The following is a 20478-nucleotide window of genomic DNA, read 5'->3' as shown; positions in this document are numbered from 1 at the left end:
TCTGGAGTTCTCTCCAAAGCGCCCTGTGATTACTTTACTCATGGACACTCTCTTCAGGGGTGCCCGGGCCGGGCGGGGGTGTGCCTGCTTGGGCAATGTTGGTTACTTCTGCAAAACCACCTCTTGAAGATTTGGGTGACACCATCCCCATTGCTCTATCTCTAGTTACTTTCAAAAAAACCTTTGCTTTGACAGAGGCCTTGGAAGAGGAGTTCAATTACAGGGAAGAGACCTGGTTTTACCTTGGGAAGTAGCTGAGTCTGCTCCTGTTGCTCACTATGAGTTGCTTTTCCTGTTGGGCTGGCATTCAGGGCACCCATTCGAGGGAGGGCACCTGGCAGTGAGGGAGGTCTGGATGGGGTGACTGGGACCCCTCCTCCCAAGCCTTAACAAGCAAGCTCACCAAACACACTCTGCAGCTGCAATTCCAGGCCCTTAGTTGTGCTCCAAATCTGTGGAACCTGTTTTACTTTGTAGATAATTCAGTCACACAGAAGCAGCTCTCAAAGTAAAGCAGTTTTTTTTTTTTTTTTTTTAAATCCTGTAACACTGAGAGGTTCTGTATTGCATGTCTGCGGTCTCAAGGCCATCGCCTGCACAAAGTGACCTCCCTGGTCTTATCTCCTGTCTGGTGTGTGAGTTGTTTTCTCGCGTGTTGGTGCCAGTCCCTCCCCAGTGAGACTGGATGTCTCTTACCCAGTCTCAGTGGCCACGACAACAATCAGCTTTACCAACCTTTACTGTCTTCAAAGTTTTCTATACATCACGTTTAATCCTCCCAACACTCCTGCGGTAAGTTCTATTCTTAGTCTCCACTAGCCGAGGAGCAAACAGAGCTGTACCCGAGGTTGGACAGCCAGTGAGCAGCGCAGATTTAGACTTTCCTGAGTGAATCTAAGCAGCCCCTCGGCTTTATTTCTAATAATCTTTTTCAGATGCAATGATCTGTTAGTTGGATAATGAGCTTGAAAACAATGTAGTGAGGATCTGCTGATAGACTAATAAAGCCTGAAAAGCCCACTACCACAATCCATTTAGACATTAAAGGAGCCAGGGCCCTTTGTTCACTGTTGTCATAGCAACCAGGTAATGCACCTATGTTCAGTTCTTCCAAATATGGTGCCTTCCCTCCAATTTCCAGAGCAGGCAGGCAGCATTGTGCTTAACTGGGTCCTTGTGGAGATTTCCCTTACCTGGCAACAGTCCTTCATTACGTTGGCTGCAATGGACCATCACCTGTCTGTCCTGCAGAAGTTTCAGGAAGTTGGGAGTTAAACTGAAAATGTAAGCACCAAACTATTACTTAGCTGCTTACAAAGAACTGTTTGTGAACAGGTACAAATAAATGAGCTCTTTATTATGTAGGTTTCAAAGTAACATAGTTGTTGAGTCAGCTATGGGACATGGCTTGTTGGGACATTTTCTATCAGAAGTATAAGATAATGACTTTGCTAAGTCCTACCTGAAATTTGTGATTGCAATTACTGTAATGAGTGGAGACATAATACAGTATTTCTGGTCAAAGTATACCAGGTCAGTAAGCTCCCAGTTTGTGAGCATTAACAAGTAACAAGGTGCTAAAGTAGTAAGAATATTTGTACTTACATCAAGTTGCCAAGTTAAATATTTTGGAGGCCCAAATAATAAACTTCCTAAGATTGTTCTTGCAGTTAATTAACAATCTGGGTATTAACTAACTTTTCTCCCATTTTTAAAAGAAAAACAGACTATAAAGTTAGCTAGCATATATTCTTTTAGACCATATATATATATATATACATTTTTTTTTTCTAATTGAGAACTCAAAGAAGTTATAGTGGCAAATATTTTATTTCTACTTTACTTTTATTGGAAATGAACAAAAAAGATAGAGAACATAACAAGAAACCCTCTGCTAAGCGAGGGCGGAAACACTGTATTTAGGCTGCTTTTGCTTAGCCAAATCGTTCTAAGCCACAGAGAAGAGAGCAGAAGGCACCACCCTGAATGAATCGATCACAAATTCATCACCCCAGAGCATTCAGGAAACCAGTTTGTGCCTGTTACATGTTGTTTATTATAATGCCCGCAAAGCCCAAACCATTTATGTTGGTAATACATTTTGTTCTTTGACTAGGAAGTAATTATAGTGACAAAGTACAAAAAATAATAAGCATGCAGCCCTTTATTTTGTTTTGCAAAGTCTCTGCTTATATTTTTGTATATTACATGACTGTGTTATACAAATACATTTATTTACAAAAAACACTCTAGCTGTGCAAACCGGTTGCTTTTTAAAAATGTATGGATAGTCCCATGTCTGCCCATCCCAATATATATTCTTTAAAGCATGCATAAAAATTAACTTTGGTGTGGGAAAACTACTCTGTGTGCTGTCACATACAGTATTTTTATGTTTATTTATATATTTACAAAAGTTTATCAGTTTACAGAACCGTACAGAAGTGTACATTGTAAAATCCACAATGCAATAGTGTGGGTCACCAGGTTGCAGAAAATAAGGATTCGATGCTGCAAAGAACACAACCAGAGAATCCCAATATGGCAAAAAAAGAAAACAAGAGCGAGAGAAAGAGCAAAGAAAATAAACCTGCTTGGGCCGGCAAATTATTATACATAATTTTTATGGCAGTGCAATCGGCTTGATAAATTGCCTTCTACTTGCGCCTGGGCAGCTGGGTAGAAGTTTCCTTGGCTTTTCGTCTAGCACACTACTCTCAAATGTACAATGCTATAGTATCAAAAATGTCTCGGCAAAAAAGATCTTGAAAGGAACAATGAAGTTTTGACAAAAATAGAAATCTGTAATAAAGCTAAATAACACTAAAATAAAAGGAAATATTATAGAATCTGTTTTACAATTTGTATAGTCACACTTGTGTATTTCTCTGTTCACTTCTAGTCTCCGTAATGAAAAATATTTTTATACAAAACATACTAAAATTCTGGAATCATACATGTTTTACATGCTCAGTCCATTTTTTCCTGCCTCGCAAATGCTCCCCTCTCTGCCATGGTCCTTCTCTTTTGGTAACACATGCTCACTTCACTGAACAGGTATTGACTATAGTCTGAAACACTACGTAATTACAACCTCAACAACGTAAAAAAAAAAAACAACAAAACAACAAACAAGCTTTCGTGAAGTCTGTAATCCAGTATTTTGCACATACTTAGGGTTAAGCCTCGAACAATACAGCAATATGTTACATTTTCTTGTGAACACAGTTGTTGAAGACAGAAATTTTCTTTGAAAAAAATTTTACTCTAACAGGGTTTGGCCTTAAGAGGTGTCCTTTGCTGTGGTTGGGGTGGCTTTGCTGGAACTTCCGTTCTGTGCCTTGTAGCTGGCGAGGCCAGGCGTGTGGATGGTCCTGATGCTCTTGGCACCTTGATTCAGTAAAGTGGGGGAGGCGGGAGAGGGGGGGGAGGAGGGAGAGGAAGGAGGGGCTGCTCGGCCATTTTGAGTCTGCAGTGAGAATGAAAGATGGTGGCTTTTACCTGTGTGAGTGGGGCTCTGGAACTTTAAGGAGCCATTAGAGACAGAGGGGATGAGGGAGACAGAGGGAGCAGACCGTCCTGTTTGGGGGCTGAGAGGGTTAGAAGTAACTGATGGTTTAGTAGTAGGTGGATTAGGGGAGTTAAAGCTGTCACCACTAGAAGCGGGCAGAGAACTGCTTTTCCCAGAGCTGGGAGAAAGGGCTGGAATCTTAGAAGCAGGTAAGGAGGGGAAAGTAGGCTTACAATCCCCACCAGCTTTCTTAGCACTTCCATTAGCCTGCAAATAAAGATGGTGGGAGACAGTTCGTCAGAAAGCTGGTAACACGATCAATCCACAGGGTCTGGCAACATACCCTTCTGAGAATACTCAAATAAAAGAAACCAAATCAAACCAAACCATTCAAGGCCTGAGCTAAGTCGTGTTGTGCTGTACTGGACCTGGTAGAAACCCCCCAGATACAGAGCAGAGGATGTACACAATAGGAAGAAAAGAAGAGCAGAGATTGTGAGAGCAGGCACATCATCCCACTACCATTTCAGGGTGCTCGGTCGGTCATGCGTCTGGGCTACTATAGGGGAGGGTGGGATATCATGATGGAGAGTTAATGTGCTTCTAATGCAATGCACTCAGCGGAAGTGTTAGTACTGGAGACAGGTCTTGCCTGTCTCTCGGTTTCCCGAGGTGTTCTGATGAACCGCTACATTCACCAAAGAGAAGCCAAGTGGCCTGGCACCGTGAGTTAACAGTTAAAATTTGGAGTCACAAAGTAAAAGATGTTTTATTGCAAGCATGCAAAAGTGTGGTGAAAAGTTCAACACATGTTTTTAGACTTTCTTCATGCCCCCCCTCCCAGATCCAGAATGTCTATGTAAACCATATCTTACAAAGAAAACACAACATTTGGTAGAAACTAAGTCAGTGGCTTGCTTAACAGCAATAGTGTCCGTCCAAAATTGGGTTTAAGGTAAAACTACCTGACGATATTGGCGGGGGTCCTGCAGCTTGGACTGCTTGCTGGGTTTGTCCAGGTTCCCAGGTCTGTTCTTGGAACCCATGGGGACGGGCATCCTGCTGGTCTGTGGGGTCCCACCGGAGCCCTGTGGGGAGGAGAAAGGAGAAGGGGGGAGAGAAGGGAGAGGCCTGTGAGCAGACGGTCCCTGAAGCTGCCCCACTGTGTGCAGAGAAGCTCAACGTGAGAAGCCACAGCCCTACATGCAGGACAGATCTAGAAGACGGACATCAGGAGACACCACTGGGGTTAATTCGAAGAATCAAACAGAACAAACGGTTCCACTACTGATCAAACGGATTTTAATGTGAGTATCAGCAATCATTTCCACAGTAAATGACTGACCCAGCATCCCTGCGTTTACCCAACACCGATCAGCAACAGAGGTAAACACAGAATCAATTAGCTGTTAGACACCGAGTTGTTGTTCGGAAGGCGAGGAAGATAGTGTAAGAGGAAGGTATCGTGGCGAACAGACAGCAAAACCAGGAGCCACCTGAAAGGAAGCAAGTAAATCACAAGACACCTTTGGCTAATGATGACTATGGCAGATTTAGGAAAGCAGCTGGGTCTTTTCATTTTCCATCAGACAAGATACCTTACGTGAAGCTGAAGGTATTGATGAGGGGGGCTCTAGGGCAGAACTAGCTTCGTCCAGAACTAGCAAGGATCGGGGAGAGGCCTCCCAGGCTACGTGGGACGAGCTTGCAACAGAATCTTTGTTGGAGGAACATGAGGTATCTCCTAGGACCTTTGGACTCATTTCACTGATTGTGTTTTCAAGCTGCTTGATGGTCTGCTCCAGGCTGTCCAGAGTCTTGTAGGTGTTTTTCCTGATTTCATCTGTCCTTGAAGCTGCCGATGTGCTCTCTGGACTGGGCTGCTCTTGCCTCCGAAGCACACTTCTAGAGGCGTCCTCAGGTTGTGGAGACCTAGCAATTTCGAATCTCTTGGCTTCTTTGTGCTGCTTCAGGGTGCCGTCCTCCTCCTCCTCTTCGTAGACCACCACCTGCAGAGTCTTCTTGCCTGTCTTGGTTCCTGTGCGAATCGCTTGCGTCAGGGCAGCGAGCTGCTTTTTAGGGAATTTGAATTTAAACTTTTTCTTGGGGCTTTCAAACTGGTCCTCTGTCATATCACACTTGCCTTCTGAACTTGGAGACTCTGCTTTGCGGCTCTTGCCCGGCTCGGTTTTATTCATGTCCTGTCCTCCTGGGATTCTGGTCTCTGCTGAAGGGACGGGTGGCTGTAATTTTCTCTCAGCCTGCTCTCCTGATCCGCGGCTGCTTGAGGCTATCGTCTCACGGGACTTCTGGGAAGTGCTATTCTGGACCACAAGATCTCCGTTTTCCTCCTCTTCTTCTTCCTCTATCTTTTCCTCTGTCATCATTCTCTCTAATTCCTCATCACATTCCTCAAATATGGTTGAAAGTCTCTTGTACGCAGACCGAATGTCCATGGGTTCATCAAAAATGATGATCACTGGTTTCTTGTCCAGGCACACGACCGGCTCTTCATTCTCAGTACCTTCTTGCTGTGAAGTCGGGTCCTTCTTGGCATCAATGTTAACTGTCTGTACGTCTTCTCCCTTTTTGCTCACTATATCTTGGACCTCCCCACTGGAAAGGACCTGCACTGCAGTTTTGGTAATCATGAAAGCAATGTTGTCTGTGGTCGCGTATTCTTCAGTGGGAGAACTTGTTGTTGATTCTCCGTCTTCATTAGGGTTCACATTCCCTGTCCTGGCCCCCTTGGGTCTTAGCACAACTTGGCCAAACTCTGTCGCAGAAGGCTCTTGGTCATGTGTTTTGACATCATGAATACTCAATTCAGTTGATCTGGTGGGCGAGGGAAGCTGACACTTATCTGTATCTCCCTGTCCCTGTTGACTCAGCTCTCTTGTCTTTACATAATTCACCTTCTGAACTTCAGTGTCAGATCCAGCATACTGCAGTCCTGAGACTTTTGCCCCCTTGTTTGTTTCATCATGTAATGAACTAATGTCAGAGAAACTGGAATTGACCTTGGGAGCATTTTTCGGGGAATAGTTTCTGCTGTCTCTGAGTAAACTCTTATTGGCCATGGAATTTTCCTTCATTAGGATATCACTCTTATATTCTGATGACCTCGATGCATCAGAAATGCTAGTCTTCACTCCTCTTTGCCACTTAGGATGATCACTAGGTGTCAGAGCCACTGCAGCAACCTGAGAGGGAGAGCGGAGGAGGAAAAGCACACACATTAATCAGACAGGGGTCTGCAAAAGGTGCGAATCAATCTTCATGGAATCAGTAGGTACACAGATCTGGCAAGCTCACCTTTTGAGATTCCATTTCAGGGCCATTTTCATATTCAACATCTGATTTCCGTATGTCTTCGTGGAAAAATTCCAAATTCTGGTAGAATAGTGTAGGACATGTTACTCCACAAAACCACATCCTCCCCACAGCGGACTATAACTAACTCGTTCCTTTAACTACACTTCCAAAACATGCGGACCAAGCATATTTGATACACACCAGTCCAAAGCCTACAGTCTGTTTACCTTGGGTTGCTTTGTTCTCCAACTTCCAAAAATGCCCTGTGTTTGCACAAGATGAAAATCTCAATTAGCAAAATATTTCAAGTATTTCAAATCTTGTGGGGGAACAGTCAAGAGAACAAAAGGACCGATTCTGTACCAACATGTCCTCTTTTCAGCATCTGACTGCGAATTTAGCAGACTCATAATCTCAAAGCAGGGGGGCGGGGGCTCTGTGCAAGCAGTGTAGCACCCCCAGAGGCCTCTGAGTCTAATCCAGATCAGCCGCCGAACTGAGCTAATGTAGAGAGAAGTCACTTCTCTATTTGGGCCTCTGTTCTCTTGCTTACGTAAACTGAGGAATTAGACAGGAGATATTTTGTGTCCCTTTCAGCTAGTAATTTCAGTCCTATTCCTGCTTTTTTTGTGGAAAGTGTCCTGGAAGGACGTCTGCACTGATTGGGTGCAGTGCTGAGTTGACAAAAGGATTTTTCCTTAGTCAAGTGAGATAGAAAATGTAGTTTTTACTTGCACTTGCCAAGTAAAGTGTCAGAATAACCTTTGAACTTAGATAATGTTTGAAGTTCAATATAAGCTTTAAAATAACAGCCAAGGCAATCAAATCCAAATTGAGAGCGATCATGTTGCCAAAATATCATCTTGACAGTGACAGAACAGATATTGGCAGCGAACATGGTGACTGTTACATCAAGAGTCAGTTTTCATTTTCTGTTTTCTCAGATGCAGTGTGAAGACACATTTCTGAGGCTCTCACAAAGATTCGGAAATACCCCAGCAGCGATGACCAGGGGTGGGAAGGGCTCCCCCCGGAAGCACAGCCTTTGTTGGCCTGGGACTTCTGAAGCCCCAGTCCCTGCCACCACACTAACCCTTGCCAGGCCTTGTCGTGTCCAAGGCACCACTGCCCTTTTCTCTTGCTGCAGAAGCCCAAAAGGAAGAGGTGTCTACAGCATGGTGGACAAAACCCCAGGGAGGCAGTCTGGCTCAAGCCATGCCAGCATAATCAAGCACAAGCACCCAGACACAGCTAAAGTCAACCAAGAGCAATCTTATGCTCCTGTTAAACATGGAATGAACATTCAACACACTCAAGGGCTAACACACGAACAGCAAAGTATTAATCACATGAAAACATCATACAAGATACAGGCACGTTGGCCACCAACCATTTCCTGTTTAACTTCCTTTCGCCCCTGTGAGGTCTCCAAATAATTGCAATGAGTAAGTTGTTGCAGTTGATCGACATTATCTTTTTTGTGGGAATTTAAATTTTGATTAGTAAATATCTAACAGATCAAATAAAAGGTTTTGGGGGGGAAAATAATGAGATTTCCATCTAAGGATTCAAATGCAAACATGGTCTACATGACCTATCACTGGGTTAGCAAAATGAATGAATGAACAAAGCAAGTGATTCACTTTATCCAGGCAACTCGGGTAACTGTTGTCATGCAATTGCTTGTGGATATCATACAGTCTTAGATAGTTTCAGACCATGTGAGAGGGAATGAAACCTCATTAATACGTGTATATAGGCCCTGATAACTGGATCAGTCAGATAATTGGTGAAGCAGGTTCAACACGCATATGAATAATAAACCAAAATTTGAGACACAGTTACAGGAAAATTGCATCAAAGTGAAGGACTAGGACACCACTTCGTAAGAGGAGAAATATTTTAGGAAAACATTTATAGAAGAGTAGATGAAGAGCCCAGGAAGACAAAACTGGGGGACAAGTCTGATGCTTATGGTTATTATCAGTAGATCTATCTATTGACTATAATTACACTTAATACCTGTGATTAAACCCAGTGTGGGACAGTCAGTACAGACCTGCTTATTGTCTAATGGCCCCTTAGCTTGAGATACGTGAGAGACTGATGAGGTCTGTATTTTTAATTGCAGGGCAAGAAATATCATGTGACTTTCTAGTCAACTAGTAAGATTCTACATGATTTACTATGGAAGAATTGCGTACGGAAGAATTTTCAAGAAATTCCCAGTTCCCAGCATTTCAACAAAACAGTCACCTTGGCCCAAGTATGCTGTGGAGACACCAGCGCCTCTATGGTGGGTCACCTACTCAGTCCACAGATTGAGCAAGCAATGTATCTGCAATTTCATGAGTGAGTTCTACTCAAATTAGTAGGCTGTTTTCTTCATGAGCCAGATTTATCAGCAACAACCTCACGATTTCCTCTGGTGCCCAGAGAGATCTGTGTGCCCTGGCTAATAGGCTTGTATGTCAGTAACTAACCCGGCAAGCATAGTTTCCACAAGGGCTGGATGATAGCCAGGTGGGCCCCTCCAGGCTGGGAACCCAGCGGTGTGCCTTCTGAAGGGTGTTGATTTTGTGAGTCTGTTTTCTTCAGAGAGGTGCATATACAGCTCCTGGGCTGCCTGGATATAGGGATTGCTTGACTTATTTAAGGGAAACTAGAGCCTTTGAATTTTGAACATAAGTTGTTGGCAAAAAATGTAAGGACTTGAGTTGATGATGATGAGCCTTAATTTTTTAAAATTTAACTTTCTTAATTAATTTTAATCTTTTAAATTGAAGTAATATTGCATGGTAACACTATGTAAGTTTCAGGTGTGCTTCATGGAGAAGCAACATGTGTCTTTCATGTGAGTTTCTTTTTATCCAGAAACTCAGAGAGGCTTCATTCAAACAAAATGGCTCTGTCTCCAAATATCATAAAAGCTCCAGTGCTAATTTAAACTTGAAGTTCAAGCATTCAGACTAACGTCCTTGCCCTAGAGTACTAATATGATGGCAGCCGGTGCTGTTGTAGAGTGTGGACATCTATTCTGCAGCCATTAAAACATCACAAAGTATCTTAGCACTAAGACTGAATTTATTCTCTTGGGAGATCTACTTTGATGATCTGTAATACTTAACAAAAATTCTGCTTGGCATCCTTGGCATGTGTATAAATAACACGTACATGTGTCCTTGAGGTAGACCTGGAGTTGGTGGTAGGGTCACACGACTGGGCATGTTCTTCCTGGGATCTAAGGCCTTTGATCCAGAAGTTATGTTAAAAATTAGAAAAGAAAACCCGGTATTTGGTTGCAGTTCCTTTTTTTTTTTTTTTAAAGGTTGTTCTAGAAAGGTTGTTCTTTGAAAGGTGTATACTCTTTAATGGAAAAACGCTGCCTGAGGTTGACGTATGCTATCATAGGATCCACACAGCAACACAGATTCTGGCCTGAGAGCTCAGCCAGGTACTTCTGCTTAAACCTAAAGCTGTGTTTCCATTAGTGTTTTGTTTGTTTGTTTGTTTGTTTGTTTTTTGTTTTTTAAGGGGAGAGAAAAAAGAGAGGGCACAGAACAAGCGCAGGAGCGGGTTAATGTCAGAGCAAAACAGAAGGAGCGGCCCACAGTGTGGCAAGAGTCATTGCCACGTTACCTTCTTCTCCTTGGGTGGGGCTGGGGCCCCCGGCCTAGTGTCTTTAACTTGACTGTCAGCCCGGGACTGCTCAGCGTGACTGTTTGAATTTACATCCATAAAGGAACACTTCTGGAAAGCCTAAGGAATTAAAATACTGAGGTTAACAGGGGCCCAAGTGCAGAAAGAGAAGGAAGAGGAGGGCAGGGGACCCGGAGACTCCAGCTCAGCCCTGGTGCAGCAGGAGTCTCCGCATCTGAGTATAATCAATCACCTCTTCAGCTGATTCTAAAAGCCACTGGACCAAAACTCAGGAAACAGGCTGAGGGCAAAAATGCTGAGTCATGATGAATGCATGCATTCCGTGGGGAAGCTCAAAGTCCAGGTGGGACCCCAACACCTGCTCCTCATTTGGCTTCAGGCCAGTAGTGGTTTGAGGCTGTGTCTGGGGCAAGACTTGTTGACTTTCCTGAGACAGCCAAGATGAAAGAGACTTTGAAGACAAAGCCTTTCCTAGAGGTGAACCTGACTTGCAATTCTTCTTCTTCTTTACTGACTTTACTGAGCTCATAGAAGAAAGGGCACAAGATATTTTAAACTTTAAGCCTGAAAGTAAAGTAAAAGTTACCCTCACCAGTTCAGCGTCTGCAATAATAACAAGCACTACCATGCTGTTTAGCACCACTGTGATTAGACGGACCCAGTAGTGGCCCAGGCCTGTCAGGACTTGTCTCTGAAAGCTAATCAGTGTAGCTACAGTAGCCATGTGGGTTCATGCCGACCTGAAAGCGTAGGCTGTGTCTCTGGTGCTGAAAGGGAGTGACAGCATGATGATGAGCGCAGGAGAGATGGATTATTTGAGCAGTCCTTGAGAGAAATCAGTGGTTCCCAATCAGCTAACAGATCACTCAGTTAAAAAAAATACTTACCCAGGAGTTACCCACAGAATAACTAAATCAGAATCTCTGGACTAACGGGCTTTCTTGTTGTTCTTAATTCCCCAGTTCTTATATGCAGCCAGGAGTAAAAAGTACTTACTGAGTCTCCCTGATAGCACAAAGGGTTAAGCACAGCACTGTGAAGCTGTCTACAGCCACTGCAACACCAGTTCGATCCCCCAGCCAGGGAGCTGACCCAAAAGGCTCAGCAAACCTCTCCTGACCCGCCCGCTGCTCCCCTCAGCAGTGTACTTCAGTCAGTCCGCCTGTTCTGCTCCCTCTGTCTCTGGTGAATCCTTTTACCCCCTGCACCTCTGGCCTGAGCCCCAGTTCTTTTATGAACAAATAAATCTTACAGGAAATACTTATTTTATGTGAATAATTTGAATTAACTGCCTCGTATTTTCTTAATGCCACATATTGACTTGGAAATACAAAAGAAAGAATTACCTACAAAATCTTCCTAAGTGAACGTTTCACCATGACACTAAAATACAAACACAGCTGATGACTGGGACTTCCCTGGCCTCCCTGTCCATCCTCACTTGCTCTGTGTCCCCAGTGACTGGTTCCCTTCCCTGCAGACCTTTGGCCTCTTAGTCCTCACTGGCCTGGATATGCCTCTGCTTAGTCAGGCCACTCACCGTCTCCCTTGGGCCACTGGACCCTGCACCCCATAGCCTATGGCTCCTATGACTGGTAGGCAGAACACAAAGGTGTTCCACAATTACATTCAGGAGGCTGCAGCTGTTCCTTGTTCTGCCTCGGGGGAGGGGCGGGGGTCTAGCTCCAGAGCCTGCAGAGGCAAAGGAACTGGCCTGGTGTCTGGCCGCGGGTTGTCTGACATAGCAATTTGGGGCTCTACCCAGAAGCAGCTGGCTAAGTTCACTTAGAGCTCCTCTTTCACTTCTACTGCTGATCTACGCTACTATAACAAGAATATAACAGGTTCTTTGCCCTTCATAAAGCTTTCACTCAAAGAAAGCATCAAAGATCTGTAGGTTTTAGTGGGGGAAAGTATTCTCAGTTGATGAGCTTTAAGTAGCTGGAATAAACAACTGCTTCTCAGGATTATTCAAAAGTCTCAAAGCGTATGCTTTTGTTATTATTAATGACCACCTTGCACAGACTTACAGTTATCTTAGTATTTTGTCACCCATTTGAGCCAAACTGGGCTACAATCAGCTCACATTGTAACCGGGGCAGATGCTGCAACAAACGGTCCTAGCATCTGCCAACGCTTTAGGACAGACGCCAGTCCTGGAACACAAGCATCCTGGGCACGTCAGTTCAGTGTCCTTAGTTAGGGGTCTTCACTGGTGACTGAATGGATGCCTCTTATGAATCACTAACTTTAGAAATGCTATGAATGAAGGCCCTTCCTGGTGGCGCAGCAGGCTAAAGCACAGCACTAAGAAGCTAAAGCCACTTCAGCATGATTTTGAGCCCCGCCCTGGAGGTGACCCACATGGCGTGGCAGACCTCTCCTGACCTGCCTGCTGTTCAGCAGTGTACCTTGTCAGTAATACTCTTCTGCTCCCCACTCTGTCTCTGGTGAATCCTCTCACCGCCCCAGCACCTCTGGCCTGTACCCCAGTTCTATATGCATAAATAAATCATTTAAAAAAAGAAATGCTATGAATAAAAATCTCCAACTAGCCTATAAATCAGTGACCATTTTGACAGGTAGAAGGGATTCTCAGGCCAGTCTGTGATCTTCAGTGAGACTTGAAAGGGCTCACGCAAACAACCAACCACAAGCTCTGTCTTCTCTGTAGAACCCAAGTGCTTAAGTTTAACAAATTTTACCACAGAAAGAAGAGCAGAACAGCTGCGGTGGAAATGACATGGTTTGAAGTTCTCCCCACCCAAAAGGAAGAATGCAGGTCTGTGGGTCTGCAGAAAATTATTGGTACATGGGTGAGGAGACGACATGTTTTATTAGAGACCTTAGGAGGCTGTAGTCCGACTTTCGAAGGACAACATAAATCCTATAACATCTGTGAATCAAAATGAAATACTTTATAAACAGACTTTGGTCTAGGAATTGTGTACACGTCTTCAAATAGACACAACCTTAGAACATATTCCTAGAATAGATGTGGGATCAGTTTAGATACAGCCTCTCCAGTCCATCCTTAATCATATGAGTGGACAGTGTCAGTTGATTAAAAACAAAAATCTACAACTTATAAGTATCATTTTTGCAAATAGGTCAATGAAAACAGGCAACTAAATGATTGAGTTTTTCAGAATATTTGAAAAGATGACATTGACATTGAACAGGAGCCTGCTATAAAGAACAGCAGGCCTCATGAAGTCATTCTAAGTATTAAAGCCAAAGGGGGGATAAACACATAAGTAGGCTTTAATAAATCCTTATCAAGACAAGACAGAGGCCCATCTTTCTAATCCCCATTTTAATTGGTTTTGAAACAAAGCAGAGACTATTAGGATGTAAAGAAAGGATAGTAAATCCTACCAGTCAGAGCTAAGAAAGCAAGCAATCGATTTTTTGTATAAATTTCCTACATTTCCTGAAATGGTCATTTCTCACACATGTCTTAATGGTGCCCCAAGAGCACAGTTTCAGCGCCATCTTGGAAAAGTAGAAGCCAAGGCTCTGTGGACACAGCTTATGTGGCCACAACTGCAAGGCTCTCTGACGGTCCTCTCCAGCCAGTCAGTGAGAGCTGTGATCAAGAAGGACCCAGATCAGTAAACAGAGAACATGGTGTGTTATCTTATCCACATACCTGCAGTTCTGCCATTATTTTCTCTCCTTCTTCTTCTTCATCCTCATCCTTTGAGGAGGTGACGACAGGGGGAGGGGATGAGGCCCAGGCTGAAGCAGGCTCCTCTGCTGGACATTTTATGGTTCTAGCCTGTGGGCTTGGTCCAGCATCTTCACTGCTTGCCTATGGGAGAGTCAAGCCACAAATATTAGCTTACCACGCACAGATACTGGCATGAAAAGCAACAGCTCACAAGAACACTGTGTTCCCCATTTGCCTGGTGCCCTGGCTTTCTAGTGCTTCAAATCGAGTTGAAAGGCTATCATATTCCCTTGCACTTAGGATGGGTTTTGCTTTACATAAGCTCCGGTGAGTGGACTGAAGAATTATAAACCTACGCTAACTCTTCAACATTCAGTGCCTTTCCAAAAGGCTCTGCCACACTTCATCACCTTGGAAATGATATATAATATGAGAGACAAAACTTGCTAAGTTAATTAGAAGCTAAAGTTCACTGAACATCTTTCTGCATAGATACCACATCTTTCTATTGGCTGATCTCACCTTTACTTTTCTTTAAAAGATTTATTTATTTATGTATACAGAACTGGGGTACAGGCCAGAGGCACAGGGGCAGTGAGAGGCTTCACCAGAGACAAAGTGGGGAGCAGAACAGGCAGATTGATGAAATACACTGCTGAGAGGAGCAGTGGGCAGGTCAGGAGCCATGTGGGTCACCTCCAGGGCAGGGATCGAACTCATGCTGAAGTGGTTTTAGCTTCTTAGTGCTGTGTTTTAACCTTAGTGCTGTGCCACCAGGGAGGGCCCTCAACTACCTTTTTAAGATGGTCTTTCTTTTGCTTCCCCTTCTATTCCCATTTTTAAGCTTATGACTGCCTGCTGAGGAGGAAGCTTGTGATTTTTATTTCCCACAGTTGCAGAGAAAGGTAGGTAAGGATAAACTTGCGGTGTGGAGTCTAGTCCAACATTGGCTGATGTTTTCCCCACTGTGTGGGATCTAGTTTATCTGTTATCTGCCACACTACTTATGTCCTGAGAGAGAACAGTGAGGATCTTCTCTAAGGGATCATATGAATGAGAGACTGTACCAAGGCTTAACCCATCCTCAGACCTTAGCAATGGTGTTCTCCTTCCTGCTGGTGTAGACCACATCGCCAGATCTTGTGGTGGTGAGTCCCGATCCTGGCAGGTAGCTTCGTCGAGGAGGTGGGGGAGGAGGAGGTGGAGACTTACCCCCCAGCTTGTCCAAGTCCTGTTCTGAACTTGGAGAGTCTTCTGGAAAATATGGGGCCATTCCATAATCATCATCTTTCAAGATAATGTCCAGAAAGTTCTCAGTGCATTTTTATAAGTTCAGTGCAATCTGATGTGAAAATTCCTCTATTGTCTCTATAAATGCAATCACCCTGAAACCCTGCTGGCTTGAAATCCTAGAAAAGCCTTGAACAAGTTAATTAACCCCACTTGTCTCTTTTTTCCTCATCTGTTAAATGATCATTATCAGCTATACTGGGGTGTTCTGAGGATTAAATGACTTACTATACCTAGAGTATTTAGGACAGTGATTGGTTTATTATAAAGGCTATGCAAGTATTGTTGTTATTAAACAAATTTCTTATACAAAAAAGGAGTATAATTTGCAAAAAGGAAGAATCAGAGTCTAAGGGAAATCCAGAGATTTCCTGCATGGCCTCCTAAATCCTCATTCCCTCCCCCCCTCCCCCCAGTCTAAAAGATTACTTCAGTCGGAGGGATTCATGCAGGGGATGCCAGAGTCAGGCCACCCCAAGGAAGGACCAGAGGAAAGAGAGAGGCAGAGGCAGATAGGAATAGAGAACAAAACCATAAGGAAGTAGACTTTTTTGGTCATGGTCATATGATTTGAAAGGTTCTCTGCTAGTTGAAAGGAGGCGGTGAGGCAGCACAAACAGTTCCCTCATAAAACTGCACAACTAGGCGCCAGGGAACCTGAGATAAGCAGAGTCAGAGATAAAGCTGATAACAGTAAACAATTCCAGCAGACCTGCCCCAGTGTAAATAACTCCAGCAGACCCCTTCTGACAGAAGAGACTCCCTCATGTACACCAAAAACTCCAGCAGCCACTTTAACCCTATAAAGACCCACTCTCCCCATTTGGGGGAGAGGGGCACCTTTCAGCTTGCAGGGGGTGGTCTCTCACAGGCTTTCAGTAAAGCCCCCTTCAGTCTGATGCTCTTGACCTTTTTTTTTCTACAGGCAGCAAGTCAGCAAGGAGAGAATTATGAATCAGCATTAGCATTAAAGTTTGAAGACACAGATACCAGCTTAGTGTTCTCAGAAAAAGACATTTCTTAATCAAAACTTAAGGCGCCTCATTCCTGCCCTTTGTCAACATTTCTCACTTCTGCCCTTGACCAGTGCTCTGCCCAGGAGCAAACAGAAGAGGTAGAACCGGATACTGGTACTGGGCTTCCAATGGGCTTGGTGCCAGCTCTCTCCAGATACAGGGTTTGGCCTTCCTAGAGTGTTTGTTTTCTGAATAACCAACACAGAGTTGTTTAGACGAGATGACTGAGAAGTTTCTACCTAAAGCTGTCGTAAAGACGGGCAAATCATTAGGGTGAAATGGAAGCGATTACTGCAGCCAATGCTCCTGCCAGGCAGGAGGGCACCACGTCACTGGCTCTGGCAGCATTGGCCAAGTAGCTCATCCCTAAGTCAGCAGCCTGGTTTGGGGATAAACTCCCCCACCCCAACTCCGAGTGCCTTTAGGGTATGACCAGCTCTGGAGCTGGGCCTATCTGACTCTTCACATGTCCAATGGTGAAGACACCTCTGTGACCAACTCCTCCATGAGACTTCACCCTTGGCCTGCTGATGCCAGTTTTAGTAAAGAATCCTGCTAAGTGAGGCTGGCAGGACTTTTCCCACTCTTGGTATCCAAACAAGCTCTTCATTTTCCACCCATGAAATCTAAGTCCTTGGCTAACCTTTAACAAGAATGCCCCATCCTTGATACGTTGTATGGTCCATGGGGCTGAGCTCACTCTCTCTCCCCTACTGAAATACTCTTGTGAACAATACTCTGTGAACAATTTTTGTTTAACACTGACTAAGGCCATGATCCCCCAAATTTTCCATTGATTTCTGGAAGCTACCCATCCTGAGCAGTCAGACAACTCACAGGAGGAAACACAAATAGTTTCAAAAACATCAAACTTAGAATCTTACCTCAAAAGCAAAAATAAAGAAAACAATGTCCCATGACAAAGAGATAAAAATGACAGACACTAATGTTTACAGGTAATAGGGTACAGCCTTCCACATTTCTGGTGGCATGAGTGGACTCTATGATAAGAAATCAGGTCAATTATTTAAAAAAAAGGAAAAGAAATAAGAACATTTTAACTCAGTAAATTTAATTTATAGAATTAAAAAAAATCATTAGATATTCTTTTAATCTGAGGGAATAAAAAGCCCAACTTAAGTAAATTCACAAAATGTAATGTTATTATTTTTCTTGTACAATCATGAGAAGGAACAATTTGAATTAATTTATAATTACAAATTATCAAAGGATTATATAAAACAATAATGGGGAGAGTTGAATTCAGCAAGGTAGAAAAGTAATGAGGTTGAGCATTTCATTCATCAGAAATTCTCCATGGGAACTTTGGGAGGAAAGCATTTTTCAGGAGCAGAATGGCACCCAACAGGGCCCCCCCTTCTCCATGTGTGGTGAGGGGGGCTCTCAGAAGGAGAAGAAGGTGCAAAGTCTCTCTTAGCAGAGACTGAGGGGGTGATCAGGGCAGTTTTAGGGGACGATCATCTGGAAAGAGTGTTACAGGGGTAACACACAGTATCCAATTCAATGTTTTTGGACTCAAAATGGAGATTCCTTCCCAAATTAACCTTGATTACTGAGTAAGACACAAATTTGAGAGACACTGGGTTGCAAGTGAGATAATATCTTTGTATGTAATTTTAAAATCAGAATGATCTTAATTGACTGGAGGTATTGTGAATTTTTAAAAAACAGGTATTTTGTATTATTACGGACACACTGACTTGCGTGGCTTAGTTGAGTAAATATGTAACCTACTAATTATGGTTTAAAAAATGCAATTTTGACTTGAGATCTAATATACCCCCTGGGATCTCATAAAGGCTGGCATTTTTTCTCTGCAGTAGATGGAAAGTGGCTGCTTTAAGTTCAGGCCTCAATTTTCCCAGCTGGTGCTGTGACATATAATAAATTCATGGAAAATATAGAAGTTAAGAATTTAAATTTACCTTATGAGGTGTTGTTCTAGTGGTTTATTTAACACAGAGCAGTTTCCTTGCTATGGTATAGTTAAGAAGGAGTAGAGAGGCTGTAGGAACACCTGAAGATTTGTTCTTCTAGTTTAAAATTTTTATAAGATTCTTAAGAGTCTGGTCGTGTTCAGCCAGCAGGTAGCCACACAGCTGCATAAATACCTTACCTGAAAGTTCCAGCTTCTCCACGGGAGCCTCACTCTTCAGCTGTGGGCCTGAGGCAGGAGGCATCTCCAGATTTGGAATTGACTTCATAATATTAGCCTGAGCTTCTTCTAGAAGTTTCTCAAACTCTTTCCCATTATAGTGTTCCAGATTTTGCCTCTTCTCTTCCCATTTCCTTTCTGCTTTCTGAAAGGAAAACAGCAGGTAGAGAAAGTTTAAAATCCAGAGAAAAAAGTTTATTAATAGTTTAGAGATTTTATGGTGGAGCAGAAAGAGCTATAATGCAGAAGTGTTGTTGGAACAACACTTTGGGTTCCACTCTGGGTGACACTTCTGCCATCTTTTCTATGAACTGCCATTTAAACTCAAGTGCTAGTCATGAACAGAGAAGCAAGATTAGAAACCTAAATTCATGCATTAAACAGGCACTTGCTAGATACATCTCCCAATACTAACAAAAGGGGCCATGGGTATGTTTTCAAAGGTATGTTTCCTATAATCCAGTTCTTTTTAAGTAAAAAAATTTAAAAATATATTCATTGTATCATCCTTCATTTTTGTACAATGTATGCTTAAACCAGTTTTCGTTTTCTACATTCAATTTTCATTGTGGAAGAGAAGTTCAAACAAACAAAAACCAAAACACTGACTAGGAGCAAAGAATCCTAGGTCTTAGCTCAACTTCTGTTAAAGAATCGCTTGCTATCAGAATTTCTGCTTCACATTTTCTTACTTACAAAATGGGGGGCTATTAAGATGATGACCTCTAAGCTCCATCAAGTTCTACAATAGGGAGAATACATAAGATGTATTTTAAAATACTTGTTAATATGGCAAAGAAAAATTTCCTGCCTATCGTTCCAGGAAATTAGTACCATGATTAGCAGGAACCTAAAATATAAGACATGGAAAAAGACCCAAGAGATCACTTTATCAACACGTTTTATGGAACAGAACATTGGGGTGTAAAATGAAAAATTAGTCCAAGATTCACTCTACAAGAATAACAGATTCCACTATCACCATCTGTACCAGCCTGTTTTTTTCTTCCTAGTGTTTATCATCAGTTTGTATCCACATGTTCTCTGTCTCTTCTAGTGGGGGAGTTTCTCGAGGGCCTGGACTCTACCTATCCCAGAGCCTATGAGTGCCTGGCACATGAGGAGTTGGTAGTAGTTGTCGAGTGAATAAGGTTTACCTTATTCCTTGATGGCAGAACTGGTAGACCCAGGCCTCCTCCTGCCTGTGGGTCAGGGCACTGGAAAGTGCTTCATAAGTTTCCCCAGCAAAATCTAAAATAGCCAAGCTCAGTGTGTTCTCAATAGTTATTTGTGAAATAAATGAGTCTTTTGGACATCCTTTACATATGGTGATGTTTAAAGTGGCAGAGCCTCTGTCAGGCAGAATGTGGTTTCAGCTCTCTCCCCTGCCTGGTTAGGCATAAACCGCAGAATCGTGATCTGCTCATGGCAGCCAGCCACGTTTCCACCCCCTCCTAGGAAATGCATTTTGTCACTAGCTCACTTGGGTCAGAGGCGCATCTACTGACCATGGGGCAGAGAGCAGCTATGTGGTGTTCAGAGGCCCAGGAGCAGTTTTAAGAGGTCGCCTCTTCCTGTACCCTGAGTTATCCTCCGCTGACATTCAAGGGGTGCAGGAAGAGTTTGGACCAGGTTTCGGTGGGGATAAAGAAGCATGTGGAGGAAACATTGTGTGGTGAGAACTAAGGAAACAAAAATGTTACTTGAGCGTAGAGACCAGCTCTTGATTAAAAAAACAACTAAAAAGTGTGCCTTTTCTCTATGTTGCATGCTTTGACCTAGCTTTCTCTATCTTGACTGTCTGTGCCTTGTGTTCCCAAGCCACTGGCCATAACTT

The 20478-nt window shown here is 43.3% G+C and overlaps 1 protein-coding gene across 6 annotated transcripts in view; it reads right to left on the bottom strand.

Moving 5' to 3' along the window:
* Nucleotides 1–1830: 1830 nt before the first annotated feature.
* The window catches only part of KIAA1217 (KIAA1217 ortholog), a 396114-nt gene continuing 377466 nt past the window's right edge, over nucleotides 1831–20478 (bottom strand). For 4 of the 6 annotated variants that reach the window (XM_012731298.1, XM_012731297.1, XM_012731300.1 and 1 more), the window contains 8 exons: nucleotides 18603–18786; nucleotides 15250–15413; nucleotides 14139–14300; nucleotides 10466–10585; nucleotides 6827–6904; nucleotides 5110–6714; nucleotides 4477–4599; nucleotides 1831–3778 (listed from right to left, as the gene is read on the bottom strand). In XM_012731298.1, coding sequence (XP_012586752.1) covers nucleotides 3284–3778; nucleotides 4477–4599; nucleotides 5110–6714; nucleotides 6827–6904; nucleotides 10466–10585; nucleotides 14139–14300; nucleotides 15250–15413; nucleotides 18603–18786 — 2931 coding nt within the window. In that variant the 3' untranslated portion in view covers nucleotides 1831–3283. The remainder of the gene's footprint in view (nucleotides 3779–4476; nucleotides 4600–5109; nucleotides 6715–6826; nucleotides 6905–10465; nucleotides 10586–14138; nucleotides 14301–15249; nucleotides 15414–18602; nucleotides 18787–20478) is intronic. The other 2 variants (XM_012731301.1, XM_004691304.2) reach the window with 2 other exon arrangements.

This window comes from Condylura cristata, unplaced genomic scaffold (assembly GCF_000260355.1).
Source record: "Condylura cristata isolate star-nosed mole 26May11 unplaced genomic scaffold, ConCri1.0 scaffold00030, whole genome shotgun sequence".
Lineage (NCBI taxonomy): Eukaryota > Metazoa > Chordata > Mammalia > Eulipotyphla > Talpidae > Condylura > Condylura cristata.
The sequence above is the reverse complement of the archived record's forward strand: the minus strand, read 5'-3'. Positions and strand labels throughout refer to the sequence as shown.